We start from the raw sequence: 14833 nt of genomic DNA, 5'->3' as shown, positions 1-14833 counted from the left end.
ACCTAAAGCTCAATGCCCAAAATGGTGTGAATTATAGAGTTATCTTAGCTTATTGTCTTAGTGTATGTGACTAGCTTTTAGATGGTTACCTGCAGATGAACTGAAACTTACCTTAAAACTGGAAGCAAATAGAGAGCACAGTGGTTTTGATTTCCGAGAAAGGGGTGTATACTTAGAGAAGAACAGAGAGTTTACTTGCTGTTGATAGATTCTTAAAGTAGCATTCATTTCTTTGAGTTACAGCTATGCAGTGTAAAGAGGTATGATTAATGCATAAGCTGGAACGTGTAATGTCACTTCCATAGATGTTCAAGTGTAAAGATTTTAAGTATATGACCTCTCACTTCAACTAGGATTAAAAAAAAAAAGTATTTAAGGGAGTTAGACATTCATCTCTCTGTAAGCTGTTGTGAAGCTTACCCTTCTAAGAATTCTCTAAACTGCCTAGCCTTAAAATTAAATGTTTGTTTATTACCCTAATTTTTGTATAGATAATATCATCCTGCCTGTATCTCGGAGTGCTCTGTTACAGCATCATACTTCCATAGTTCCTAGGAGAAGGTCTAGTACTTTGATAGCAGAAGGAAAATAATTCAGCTGAGCTCTGTGGCTATATATAATTACTGTATATAGTTATCAAGTGTTTATGTTTGTTCTTTTGCAGCTGTGAACCCACTGTAACATGGTGCCCAACTTTTTGTATCGCTGCAAAATACAATATGAAGGGAATTGTTCAAATTATTTTTGAGTTAAAGGTCATTAATGATTACCATAAATACTGAATTTCTCAGAAGCAGCTCCCATTTTTAGGATGGCAGCTAAGATGTGGTCACAATTTCTATTTTCAAATTTATGACTTGGCAAGTCCAGGGTGTGCAAAATGCTTTTTTTTTTCTGCTATGAAAAAGCGGAAACAAAAAGTATGACCAGTTCTTACTGTAGTCCAGCCAGATAAGTTCTTAGCACCATCTTTAAGGAGATGCTATAATTAATTTCAGGGCAAAAGTCTGACTTTTCTAATAGAAGAGAATTTATGACAAGGCAGTTTGTAGCAGGCATTTTGCCTGACAATGACATGAAAAACAGAAATGTTGATTCTAGTAGCAGCCATGTACAGGAGGAGGCAGATGTCTTGCATAAGTAAAAGCGTAAGGTCAGTTTTGCTGGACATCTATTTGAGATATTAGACTTAGAAAATAGATATGAGTTCTGCAATTATAAAGGTTTATTTGGGTTGAGAAGTACTGGGCTCTGTGAGTGTCGTGATGATTATGTGTGTATATACATGAGGTATATATCCTGTGTGCATCAGATTTGCTGCACACAAGAGATGCTATCTTACATTTTGTCACAAGAAAAGAATAAATAGAATTAAGGCTGCTTCTGAAATATGATGTGCTACATTTAAAAGATTACATATAATAATTCTGAAATACTTACCTTTATGCCTCCACTTCTTCCTTTTTTTTGTTGTTGTTGTTTTAAATGTTTGTTTTTATAACTTGAAACATGTTAAAAGTTAAGACAAGCTTTTATTTTAATGGCCTGCACTAAGACCAGGATCTTGTTTGGTTTTGAGCCCAAAGCAATAAACTGCACTGTTAATTGAAGTGGCCAGATTTTTAAAAGTTTAGATAACTGTAGCTGAAATCATCAGCTTCCGAAACGCTGTCTTGGAAAAGTAGTGACACAACACTGAGTCTGATGTCCTAGATCTTCAGAATTCTCTTTCTGTAATATAGCATATTGTTTGATTCCTTAGGCAGCATTTAAGGACTTTCATATGCCCATCTTTCAATAATGCTGCTGAAGAACAAGTCTCTAGTTGAACACAGACACCCAAATTAGGATTTTCAATTATGTGCAATTTTGATATGATAAAAAATCATTTAGAATTATAGGTACAGGTGCTTTATGCTATATTTTATAAACAGATGAGTAAAATCTGATTCTGATGTACAGTTTATCATAAAAGATAATTCAATGATAAAGCATCAGATTATTTTTTGTAATGACATATATGATGATATGTACTCCACATTTTAAATTAGAAACAACTTCAAAATATGAACACAGTGTGTGTTACAATCCTAATTCTTGAACCAAAGAGTTTAACTAGGAACAAGAAAGTACACTGTTAATTGACTTCATACATGCTGAACCCCCTTTCTTAAATCAAACAAGATATCCATGCATATAAGCACATCTGTTTCACATGTACGTTGAGACTGGCAAGTGGCTACGTATTTTCTGTTGCAAAGAGCAATGGCTGTTAAGTTCCAGATGTAACTTCATGTTTCTTTCCCAAGCTCCAAGGATACAACCATACAAGAAGTAGCTAATATTTCTGATTACCACCAGCTAACCTATAAAACAAAAACAAAGCTAAAGAAAAAAATGGAGTGGCGAGTGGCAGGGAAAACCAAATATGTGAGAGACCAGTCACTTGTGTAAACACTTGTGTAACATTAAACCTTACCTTGGGCCTTCTGCTTCATAAATTGCCTGTGTTACCGATACTGATATGCTAGATGCTGTTGCAAAACTCGTAGCTGGTGCAAAGCAGGGTGGTGTGATATGAAGTGATGCGGAAAACAGAAGAAGCTCTGTCACTAGGTCAGCTGCAAGAAGAAGTGACGTGTATGAATGTACAGTATGTGGAGTTTTGTGAAAGATGCAGTCTCTCTTCCTCCCAAAGAACTTCAGCTGATGATACAAGGGGAATTCAGACCCCTTTGGCAGGACTCCATGTTGGTCTGGATGCTGTAAATACTTCTGCTTCTACAGTTACTTAGCTCATGTTGCTAAAAATATACTCATGACAGACTTAATGAAAGCATCTTCTTTCAAAAACTACTTGTCTACAACTATCATTTAATGTTTTTGTCTGCATGTGTGGTTCTCATTATTCTGATAAAGCTATTAATACTGATGAAGATTAAAGAGAGAAAATCCAAATATTTTCATACATGCACTTTTCCAGTAGCATTTAAGAAAACCCACAGCTAACCAGCCATGAATTCTGTTGATCTTTTTGGTTTTTTTTTCAATTCAAGAGTAATACAGCAATATATGAAATTGTATTACAGCAGCAAGGGCTTCAGAATCCCAGTAGATGATGTAATTATGATTAAAAATTAGAATTCTTGAATAATTTACTTTTGTAATATGCAAAAGTAATTTTTTCTCTCATTTTCAATAACCATCAGTCTTAATATCTAACTAATGAAAAACATAAACAGTGTCATCTGTCAAGTTACTAACAGAGAATGCCACTTATTGGAGCCTCATTGTTTACTTTAGCAGGTAATTTGTGGACCGGAATCATTTAATTGTTCTGAGCACATAATTACATGCCAGCATTTTCCAATTTAATTAAAATGTACAAATCTGAAGATTAAGGGAATTTTTGAATTATTAATCATTTCTCCTCTAGGAAATCTTGTTGCTCTGCAGGAGATTTGTCCAGTGTACAACTATACGTATTTTTTTCCTTCTCTTTCGCAGACAGACAATTTTCCCGCAGAGCCCAATTACATGGGCAGCAGGCAGCAGTTTGTTCAAAGGTAAGGCCTATTAAATAACTTTCTTGGCTTCCCCATTTGCATTCTTGTCAAAATTGCTTTGCCAGAGAGTACAATTCAACTTAGAACAAGTAAATACAACTATCTCTCTTTCTTTCTCTCTTTTCTCTTTTCCTTTTTTTCTTTTTCTTTTTCTTCCTTTTTTTAATGTATATTTCAGTAGCTCCACGTTCAAGGATCCAGAAAGAGCCAGCTTGAGGGACAGCGGGCATGGGGACAGTGATCAGGCTGACAGTGACCAAGACACTAACAAAGGCTCCTGCTGTGACATGTCTGTTAGGGAGGCACTCAAGATGAAAACCTCAACTAAAAGCCAGCCACTTGAACAAGGTGAGTGAAGCCTCCAATGCTTACAAAAGCGTAAAGTTTAAGCTGTCATTATAGATGTATTAGTATTGCAGTTGTGGTTTCTCAAGGTGGAATAGCCCACTGATAATGCTATCAGAAAAAGAAAAGTAAATTTTGTAGGTAGCCCAGAGCAAAAAACGCTCAGTATCTTTCAGAATGAATGTGAAATGAAACCACAAGAAAAAAAGAGGAAAAAAAATTAGTACTTTTCTAAAATGATTAGAATATACTTTATCTCTACTGACATTGCCTGTGATATATTATACACAGTCCTTCTGCTAAAGCGTGATTTGGAAATTCAAACTAGACATGACTGCAACAGATAAAAGGACACAAGTCATTTACATTCCTCACATAGTTTGGAGAAGAGGAAAAGAGGCTTGGGATATCAGACAAGAGTAAAAATGGTTCGGAAGATGTTTTCATTTCATGTATGTACTTTACTATTTGTAATGTTGATTTCACAACCAATAATAGTGTGACAAGTGTAAAATAATATAATCTGATTTTCAGTATAATTTCGTTCACATCCTGTGAAGGCAACAAAGATGAGTGTCTGTGAAACAGCTCAAATGACTTATATAAGGACAATGACAGCGCTCTCTGAAAGCATTCATTCTGACAAACAAGCATGTTTATTTCCTCAAACTCTGTGTCCAAGTAATTTTTTTTCCAGATGTGGTTTTTTTCTAATTATGAGGTCTTTTATTTCAAAAGAAACACTTCTTTTTCTGAGATCATCAGACAAACTGAGTACTCCAGTATTGTGTCTGTCTATGTTTTGCTTCTAAGCTGTAAGCACTAAAGAAGCACACCACTGAATTAGTTTTACATGTATTGTGTATCTGCTGTTATTTTAGTTTTTTGTGGGGAAGATGATTCAGTGTTAAAGGCAGTCAAAAGATTATTAATTTAATTAATATTAAATTTAATTAATATTAAATTTAATATTTAATTAATATTAAATTTAATTAATATTAAATTAATAAGAAACTATATTTATAATTAAGCAGAAATATAAGATTTTTATGAATTGTTGATTAATTGGACATAGGTTTTTTTGCCTCTTACCTAGTCTGATCTGTAGTACAGTCATGAGGAATTATATAACTTCATTTTTCTGATCATGTTGAAATTGCAATATAATTTTTGCTGTGTAGAATATTTAGAATGCTGCAGTATAATTTATTGTGTATGCTTTTGAAGATTGACCTCATATATGACCTTATTTTCCAAGTAATAAATGCCACAAATATTATTTTTCAGTGACCTTTTGCCACAGCAACTCTCTGCTTATAATTGGACATTGGTCTGTGTAAAGATGCAGTACTGGACCCTTTTTTTTTTTTTTTTATTTTTTTATTTTTTAAGAAGCTGTTTGAGTGTCTGTCTATTTTTTTTTTTCAATTTTGTGTAAGAGAAAAAGTCTCTGGATTTTCTATTTATCAAGCATAGCCATGGAAGAGTTCTAAAATTTTAAAGGTTTCATTAAGAAAATTATTTACTACACAAAAATGTTTGGGGTTTTGGGCTTTTTTTGTAGGTTTGTTTTTTTTTTTTTAGAAAAGGACTGTGTGGCTGAGTTCATAATATTGCACTTTGTCCAGCAACATTAAGTCCAGTTCTGGTCAAAAATATAAAAAATCTAGTAAGCAGATTAAGCCAATCATGTTGCTTATTTTCATTATAATGCAAAGAGTTATATGGGGGTTTGCATTTGTCATCTATATCTAGATGAGGGGCCCTATTCATCACAAAACAACTTATTCCACTGTCTAATATGAAGTACTCATATTCTTATTAAACATATATTGAACTGTGTATGTTAAGTTCTGTCAGCCACTGAACTGCAGCAGCAGGTGTTTATGTGAATTTCCGTGCTGAGCTAAAAAAAGAATGAGGCTCGAGAGATGAACTACTTTTTTTTCTTCTTTCCTTCCTCCCCCCAAACATAATTACAAATGGTAATGACATCTATTTGTTTACTTGTATGAACCCTTCCATCTCAAGTGTGCTGTAATAAAATCATTGGCTATTATGAAAACTGAACCTGCAACAAGCACTTTATGGGGTTACAGAACATTGCAGTAACAAATGTGGTTCAATGTGGTGTTCCCAGTGAAATCAATGATCACTTGTCACTGAGCTCAGTATGATTAGGGTTCTTAGCCTAAAGTAACTTTTCTCTTTTAAAAGATTATAAACAAAACTGCTTTCTCTACTCATAAGCCAAGTTGAAGGTGGGTGAGGAATATGATATATGTGATTAGGATTAAAAAAAAAAATTGCATTTTCTTTAGAGAAAAAGTGTTTTCCAGGATAAGGAGATGGACAGCTTGCTAGAAATAGTTGTCTCTGGCAATGCCTAAAGCAGTATGAGAAGTTGTGGTTCTGTCATCAGTCTGGGTTGTGCACAGGGATGGGAATTCACTATTTTGTAGCAAAGTTTCAGGCTTGATTATTGTTGTTTAAAGATACTTAAAATAGTTTAACTTCTGCTATTAAAACAGTGCTAATTATTAGATCTTCCAACATTTTTTGAAAAATGAACTGTGAATTCAGGATCTTGAGATTCCCAATTTAAAAATGAGTTAAGTTGAGTTTGACATCCTCTGTATGTAATTCCGAACACTATTGTCATGGATCCAATTCTACCCATGGCAGCAATAAGAATGCTGGTGGTACCACTGAATTAACTACTGTTTTGAGCATGTATCCTCTTGGTGCGAATTCCAAGCCACTTTCTGCATAAAATCTTCTAGCTGTCTCTTAAGCTTACTTATGCTATCTGAATCAGCTGGCTTACTAAGCAGCTTATTCCATATGCCTGCTACTCTTTCAACAGAATGCTTTTAGGTACTTTGTTCTGCTTACCTCTCTTTTTTCACTTCTGCTGCTAAGACCTTAAACCCTATCACTAGTTAGGACAGTTTGAGATCACCCTACTTAGGCATCTTACAAGAATTAACAGTTTTGAATACATCTGTCAAGTTACCTGTTTATTTTGCCTAAAGTATCATATATTATTCATATTTTATATTTAAATAACAGAACAATAGTTTTGTTTGTTGTGGTTTAAGCATAACAATAATCTGCATTTCTTTAAAATACAGATTTTAAAAGTTATCCAAAGCTGAAAATGATATCATAAATGATATCTACAAGGAAGGAGTACAATAGCAACATGTACATAGAACCTAAGAATAAATGAAAACTGGAGGCACTTCCTTGGAGGAAGGGTAAAAGGAAAGCCTTCAGCAGTGGTGTCAGAGACTCCTCCAGAGATATTAAATATAACTTAAAAATATAATATTTCTTTCTTTATCATCACAACAGAAATACATTTGCATCGGTTGTGACACAGTCCTGTGTGCAAGAGTCTTGGGCATGAAAACTGTATCAGTGTTATAGAATCTCTGTGAATATTGTTAACCCTTGAGTTTGTCCACTGAACACATTGACAGAATGGATCTGTGGTAACTTGTACATTTATATTCTCAATTTCTAAACAAGAACAATTGCTGAAATCAAGTATCCTGCATTATCTATCTGCAGCAGAGCAAAATTATCTTTTTTTTATTAAGAGTTTTTCTGAACCATCCAGTGATTTTCGTGCCATAATCTTTCTTGAGTCTGTAACATAATTAAAATCCATTCTGTTTAACTGAGTGAGACTCAGTCTAGACTGATAAGTGCAGAAAGTTCATCAAACAAATTTCTGCTGTCTGACATCATCCCCAATGCTTTCTGTGCCATTGGGGTTGATGGGTTCTTTTATGAATATATCAGCTTAATGAGATAATGGAAAAAGAAGATTATGGAGAAATATTTATTTTTAAAGTTCTCAGAGCTGGTGAAAGCCTCCACTGAGAAAGTGACGGAGGCTGGGAGTCCCCCCAGAGCTGACACAACCTGTGAAATATTTTGTTCAACATTGCTTCCTCCCGTAGTTTGTTTTCCCCTGAACAGAATATCTGCTATCACATTCTCACTGTGCCCAGAATGTGAATAGCTGTCAGACTGCACTACTTGTTCTGACACCACCTAAAAGTCTTTATGTCCAGCAATATCATCCTTTCCAACTTGCTTACCCTTAACATGGTCAGGCAAGATCCTCTCTGTTGTATGTCAGGACATGCATTCAATACCTGTTCTTTACTTTCATCTGACTAATTTTTACCCAGGCAAGCTATACAAGCAACTTGATTGTATTGAGAGTCTCTTTCCTTTCCTTAGTATGACAAAATTCAGGCAAAACTCTTCTGTCTTCCAACTTCTATGTACTCAGAGTATTAAAGATTTCTTTTTCGCTCTGTTGCAGTTATGTCGAATTTATTTTTGGGTGTAAGTTTTATTTTTTAGACTGTCTACTAGTCTAACAGGCAATTTAGGTTCACTTTTCACATTTCAGTTATTTAAATACTGAGTCTAGATTAGTGAGTGACACTGTGTCAGCTCAGGTTGAATGATAATCAGGTGTATTTAGAAGCAGAGTCCAGTTTGTTTGATGCTTCCTCACTAGAGATGGGAGCGTTCCCATGCATAGCTGCCCTTTAGTAGTGTGCTCTTCTTATATGTATATGAGCAGCTTTGGATTTCAAGCAAGGCTACCGAGGTGAAGAAGTTAAGGAAGCAGGTGTTTGTCCTAGAAGAAGTCAGAAAAGGAAGTGAAGTGGAATCCTAATGGAGAAAGGATAGATTAGCTTAATGCCTCGTCTGCTTACTTGTCTGCCTTCACTGATATAAAATAGAAAAACAGTGCAAACATTCTGGCAGCTAAAATGACAGTGAATACACTTTGCATCAGAGTATCTTAGCCTATTATTGCTGCCTGTTATTGCCTATTATCCTGCTTTTCAACTGGAGTTGAGTTCTGCCAAACCAGGTTTTTAATTAGGTGCATGTTTCAGCATCTGGCAGATGATTATCATCACGTAACTGGTATCAGTGAAATTTTGTGAATAGCATATCCAACATTTAATTAATATGTTTAGCCACAAATTAGAGTGGAAATTTCTATAACTGACTTTCAAAACATGCAGAAAGAACTTTCTGCATCTGTACACACAAAACATGTCATTGTGACACAAAGAAGGGATCATAGCCATTCAACAGAGTTTCATCTATGCACCATTTGGTGTGTTACGCTACATTTTTCAGGTAATTTCATTTCTTCACCCACTTTTTCTACTTATTTTCTAATTGCAAATTAATTCAGTGGTTGAAAACTGTCTATATTTTTTCCCTGTATCTTGTTTTCTTTGGAAACTTCATCACCAAATCAATTTAGATATATGATTACTAACACCTTAAAAGTCCAAGACTGTACCAATAAAAGTATTAATAAATTTCAGAAGAGTTTTCTTTGATGATCTTATTTTCAAGTTAATGTGTAACATGCACTTCAAGATCACAAGTCTGTTACCATAAGTATCATATCTGAGATGTGAGTACAAATTCTAATATTTGGGTGCTGTAGTTGTTGGTGCTCATTTCTTTATGCTTGACTTTAAAGGCAACAAAGCAGGATATCCCTCCCCTGTCACTAGTGTAAATCTCATTACTTCCTTTCTGTACTCTGTTTTGACACCACCTTTCCTGGGGCTGAGCATGGTTATTGTACTGCAGTTTGCTCTTAGAAGGCCTAGAATCCATAAGTTATCTTTTTGCTTTATTCCCACTAGAAGAGCAAGAGAAGGATTTGCAGTTCTCGGTAGGGTGAGGTCCTTCTATGTCAAAATCATTATCTTCAGCTAACATTTCTTCTTTTCAAATTCTTTTTTACAAATTGAAAGAAAAGTGGGGGCATAGAAAGATCAACAACTTTTGAAACAAGAAAATCATAAACCAGGTAGTTTTCATTGTTTCAGGCTTTATGCACTTCCCTGGGTGGTAAATGGATGTTCTCTGCCTGTGCTTACTTTTGTTAATGAAAATTTTAGGATATATATTCATATATTGGATGGATACTTAATATCATGGAAGCATAACTTGTGGAGAGTCTATTCCTGCCTCTTAGTCTGAAAACATCCTTACATGGTGTACTTACAGTTTTCTTTTGATTAAGCTTACACAGAATTATAGTTTAAAATCCATACATATATGAGAGTGTGTGTATTTATTCAATTATATAAAGGAGACAATTAAAATAAATACATCTTCTCTCTTTCTCATTTTAAGTCATCTTTGTATGATTGTGTTTCTTCTTCTTGATTCAGCAGAAAATACAGATATGATAAACAGTGACAGTAGTCAAGTATTAAAACAATCTCATTGAGTTTTTTAGCCGCATTCTTGTTACAAAAATGAAGGAATATTCTGCAGATGGAGTTACTGTAAAGTAATAATTGGAAACCTGAACTTGGATTGTATTTATAAATAGTTTTATGTCCAGCTGGGAAGACAAAAGAGAAGTCTTAAATAAGAGACAGGAGTTAATTATTCCATTCAGCAATTCTTCAGTTCGAATAATACTAATAGTATTTTGTTCTTCTGGAACAAAGAGTATCTCCTGATTTCTGTATATAGTAATCCAGTCTGTCCTTTTCCTGACTCTTCTTCTGTGTACATACTGCTTTTCTTCTATGTCCTGTTTTCCAGAGTGTGGAAAGTGGTATAATTTAATTTGGACCAGGATTGCAGAACACTTTAATTAGTGACACAGCCGCTGTACTCAGTTTGTAGGCATGTTTTTAAGGAATATCTGGACAAATTAAAAATCAACGAGGCAGAATACCAGCAAAAAATAGAGGTTCATGAAACATGGCCAGTAGGTGAAGTCTGAAAGAAGTGTTTGTTTAGAATTTACGTTTGTTTAAAAAAACAAAGACTGGGGTGAAACATAATAAAAATCTTTGTGTATATGAAGTTGCTATAAATAGGATGGTGATTGCTTTTTCTTTTCTTTTTGCTTAAATTTTGGGAGAGCTATTTAAGTTACATATGAAGGAGAACTTTGCTGTAAAGATAGCCAGGCATGGAAGCAGATTACCCATGTAAGTTAAAGAATACCCTTGCCCATTATTTTTAAAACAGGTTAAATACATATTTTCAGTGACAACCTAGATTTATTTTAACCTACCCAGTGCCAGTGGATCTGCTCTAGCCCTGCTTTTCATGATGCCGTAATTACATGTGAGGGTGCAATACACTGTCTAGTCCTGGGTAAAACGTACTGAAAGGGAACATTTGCACTGACCCGTTCTGCAGCCTTTTCTCTGCGAATGGAAATCTTCTACAGGAAGAGCTCACCATGTTAGAGAATCGCAGAGAATTTGGATTATGCAGTGGTACACAAGAAGAATCCCTGATCTAATATAATAGTACTTAGCATTTATCATGGACTTTTCTCAGACATTGCTGGCAGTACGATTAACTAATTACTGCTTAGTGAAACTGTCTACTTTCTGTACATCAGTGATACACGCATGCCATGTACCAGCCTCTGTGCATCTACTGCCCATCCTGACTTTCAGAATGGCAGAACAGCTGTTTTCCATTCCCTGCTGCTGCTTTCTCCTATTCCAGCTGCTGCACTCAAATAACCTCCCTTCCCCAAGTGGGCTTCATATGGTTTGAAAGGGACTTAATGTACCTCAGTGCATGGGGAACTTTTGGTGCGTATTTCATCATGTTTCAGTTCTTTCTACAGGGAACACTGCATGTATAACAGATGTTCCCTGACTACTACCCTTTCCTGGAGGTGACGTGCCCTTTTTTGTGTTTCATCTCTAATGTATATGGAACTTGTAGCGCCTGCATGGTACTGAAAAATACTGCTCCATGGCTACCCCTCTGCTGCTTGCCAAGCTATATTTAATTCCATCTGCTCCTCTCTGTAGCATGAAATGGAGAGGAGCATATGTCCAGTATAACCAAGTCATACTGTGACACAGAAATAAAATCCTTTTCTTAAGACAATTAGATGTATTTTCTAAATTTAGGGACATATTCTTCCAGCTTTTTATATATAAACTGCCCCATATAAATCAGGAAGGATGTTCATATGACTAATGTAAAAAAATCCTTCATCTTTTATTATTACTTTTAGTATTATTAATACTGTATATGTGTGTATGGTATATGTGTGCTTATATATGTACACATGCATATGCATAAATACAGAAATAAGACATCATTAACTGATGTCCCTTGAAAATTTGATTTTGTAATCTGCATAAATATGTACCTTAGTACTATTGAAAATTTAAAACTTTGAAACATTTTACAGTTGCTTTAAAACTCAAAATGCAAAAATAACTCACAAATTTGTTTACGTAAAGCACTGTATTTTCATCATAAAGCTTGTTTGGGGAAGTATATTAATTCTGAGGCAAAAGCTGTCAATCTAAAATACAGTATACAGTTGAATAACTATTTAAAAATATAGAGATAATATACCATTAAAAATTTAATATATAGTTAATAACATAGTACTGTACATATAATGTACATATATCTATAATATTTTATATATAACAATAGGATTGCAGTGTCTACTTAAATACTACAGGGATGTGCACCTTGGATTTTTAGAGGGTAGCTTATCAACTTAACTGTTTCTCAGATTCTGAGTTAAATTTTTCATATAAAATTTTACTATGTCTGGCCCAATTTTTGCCTAAACAGGTGAATGCAGTTCCTACATAAAAAGTGGAATTTAGGTTTCACATTGACCAGATTTCTGGGCAGTTACACATCCTGAACAATCTTCCAAGCTCGGAGGCAAACATACAGACCAAAACCACCAGGAACATGGAAGTGGAATTGTGTCTGTTCTGGCCCTGTGAGAACACTTTTGCAGTAGGTCTGTAATTTGCATGGCCTAGGGAAGCATGTAGTGGATTTTTGTGCACTGCTGAATATGCAGGCCTACACTTCATGTGTGTGATTAGTTTTACTACGTGGTATTTCTTTTCTACTTTACTAGTTTGATTTCAAATGAGGATTCTGTCCCTTGTGGGCCTATGGTATTTTGTTGTTTTAAGCAAAGTTCACGTAAAGTGAACGTAGGTCTATGCATTTAGCCAAAATTTTAATTTAAAGAAGAAATAACTTTTTTTCTTTTTTATCCTTAAGCATATAAAATTCATACTGCATCTTTATAACAATTTCAGAAAGCACCATCTTCACATCTCTCTTATGAGAATATTTTACTTACGGTAGAAGTATTGCACATTTAATTTTGGAAATCATATTATGTGGCCCTGACAATGTGTCCTAAAAAAGAACAATATTTTTCTCTATGAAAAAAAAATGCAAGATATTCTAAGAAATCAATTTCTGTCAAATTCTCATCCTGATTTCTTTTATTGGCTAAGTATTTGCCCATAGGCTATTTAAAAAAAAGGCAAATTAAACAGTTTGATTAAAATGACTGGCTAAACAGTTTGACTAAAACACAGGATAAGATTTGTGTCTATGTTATAAAACACAGAAAGCTGAATGTGAACCTGAGTTATGTCACATGCTTTTCCCTCTTAATTCGAAGTTTTATGACCCAACAATACTTGGCTGCAAAGGAAAGGCAGGTGTTTTTGAGTGGAAGTGCACAGAGAAGAGAGGGATGGAGAAAGAAAACTACATTGAACACTACAGCCACTACTATGAGTAAAACTTTAAACCAAGAATAACTTACCAGTCTGCTGTGGGTGCTTTTTGCTTCTCAAGGGTACCACTGAGTAGGCAAAGCACACTACTGAATTAGGCCATAGAATTTAAAAAGATTATGTAAAGTTGTTACTGCATAACCTTAAATCACTGAAAATATCATGTAATAGCATAAAATATTTTTTCTTTGGTATTCAGTATTATAAGAAACAAAGCAGCACATTCTCAAAAGGTTTATTTGGGTGGAGTTACACATAGTAAAATGTTCACATGGTAACATACATGACAGCTTGCAACAGTCCCTAAAGAAAGCACTATTATATTAACTCAGGACACTTTCATTTAACACTTATTACAATTTTCAAACAATAAAACCGCAATAATAAAAATGTAAATTTTGAACAGAAGTATCAAAAACTTTGAAGCATGTAGTAAAAGCTATCTTAGTTATCATTGTATAGTTATTTCAAGATAACAGAACAAAATTCAACTAGTTTGGACTTCCAAAATAAATTTTATCTCAAAATTTCCTGGCTTCATGGTATTTATTGTTTAAGCCTAGCTATTGATATATAGTTATAAAAGTTGTGAATTTTGCCTATGGATACCTTTATATAGAATTATTGATAATATCCTTTTTTTTGTTACATTCAGAGTCTGTTTATTAATTCTTTATTATTAATGTTTAATTGTATTCCTTTATTTTTTATTTTATGTGGTTCATTTTGTATACATTCACATTTTTTCTTAGTATACGGAGAATAGCAGAAATATTTATGTTAGAATTTTGGCACAAGAAGAGTCTCTCAAAGCTTAGAAAATCAGTGAAAATTAGGAGCCCACCTTCGTTCTGTTTTTAAGAAATCTTACTCCACCACTAATTCACTATTATTTTCCATGATCTCAGGAGATGTGTAACCTCTTTAAACAAGATAAAATAAGCTACTATTTAGAGCCTGAAAATTTCTTTGCTATTTAAAACCTACAGATTTCTTTAAATTCTTTAAAGATAGATTTAAATGTCAGTAGAATTACAAATAATTCTAAATTTATTACTATTCTGCAGCTTTTCACAGGTATACCTGACAACAGTAACTAGTTCATTGTTTATTAAAAAGAAGACTTTTTACAAGCACATCTGAATGATAAATACCGTACAGCTGCTTTCTTTATTGTAAACTTGATTCTTTTTCTGATATGCAGAATTATGTAAAGACAGAGAAAAAGAGAGTTACAGGAAGAAGAAAGATATAAAAAAAACCAGCTTAGAAGTTTAAGGTATGGGAAGATAG

The 14833-nt window shown here is 34.1% G+C and overlaps 1 protein-coding gene across 6 annotated transcripts in view; it reads left to right on the top strand.

Annotated features, from left to right (window-relative positions):
* Window positions 1-14833, top strand: part of PCDH17 (protocadherin 17) — a 100170-nt gene that overhangs the window by 26413 nt on the left and 58924 nt on the right. For 5 of the 6 annotated variants that reach the window (XM_030476320.2, XM_030476325.1, XM_030476324.1 and 2 more), the window contains exons 3-4: window positions 3508-3566; window positions 3745-3914. In XM_030476320.2, coding sequence (XP_030332180.1) covers window positions 3508-3566; window positions 3745-3914 — 229 coding nt within the window. The remainder of the gene's footprint in view (window positions 1-3507; window positions 3567-3744; window positions 3915-14833) is intronic. The other variant, XM_030476322.2, reaches the window with a different exon arrangement.

Source organism: Strigops habroptila, chromosome 2 (assembly GCF_004027225.2).
Source record: "Strigops habroptila isolate Jane chromosome 2, bStrHab1.2.pri, whole genome shotgun sequence".
Taxonomy (NCBI): domain Eukaryota; kingdom Metazoa; phylum Chordata; class Aves; order Psittaciformes; family Psittacidae; genus Strigops; species Strigops habroptila.
The sequence above is the reverse complement of the archived record's forward strand: the minus strand, read 5'-3'. Positions and strand labels throughout refer to the sequence as shown.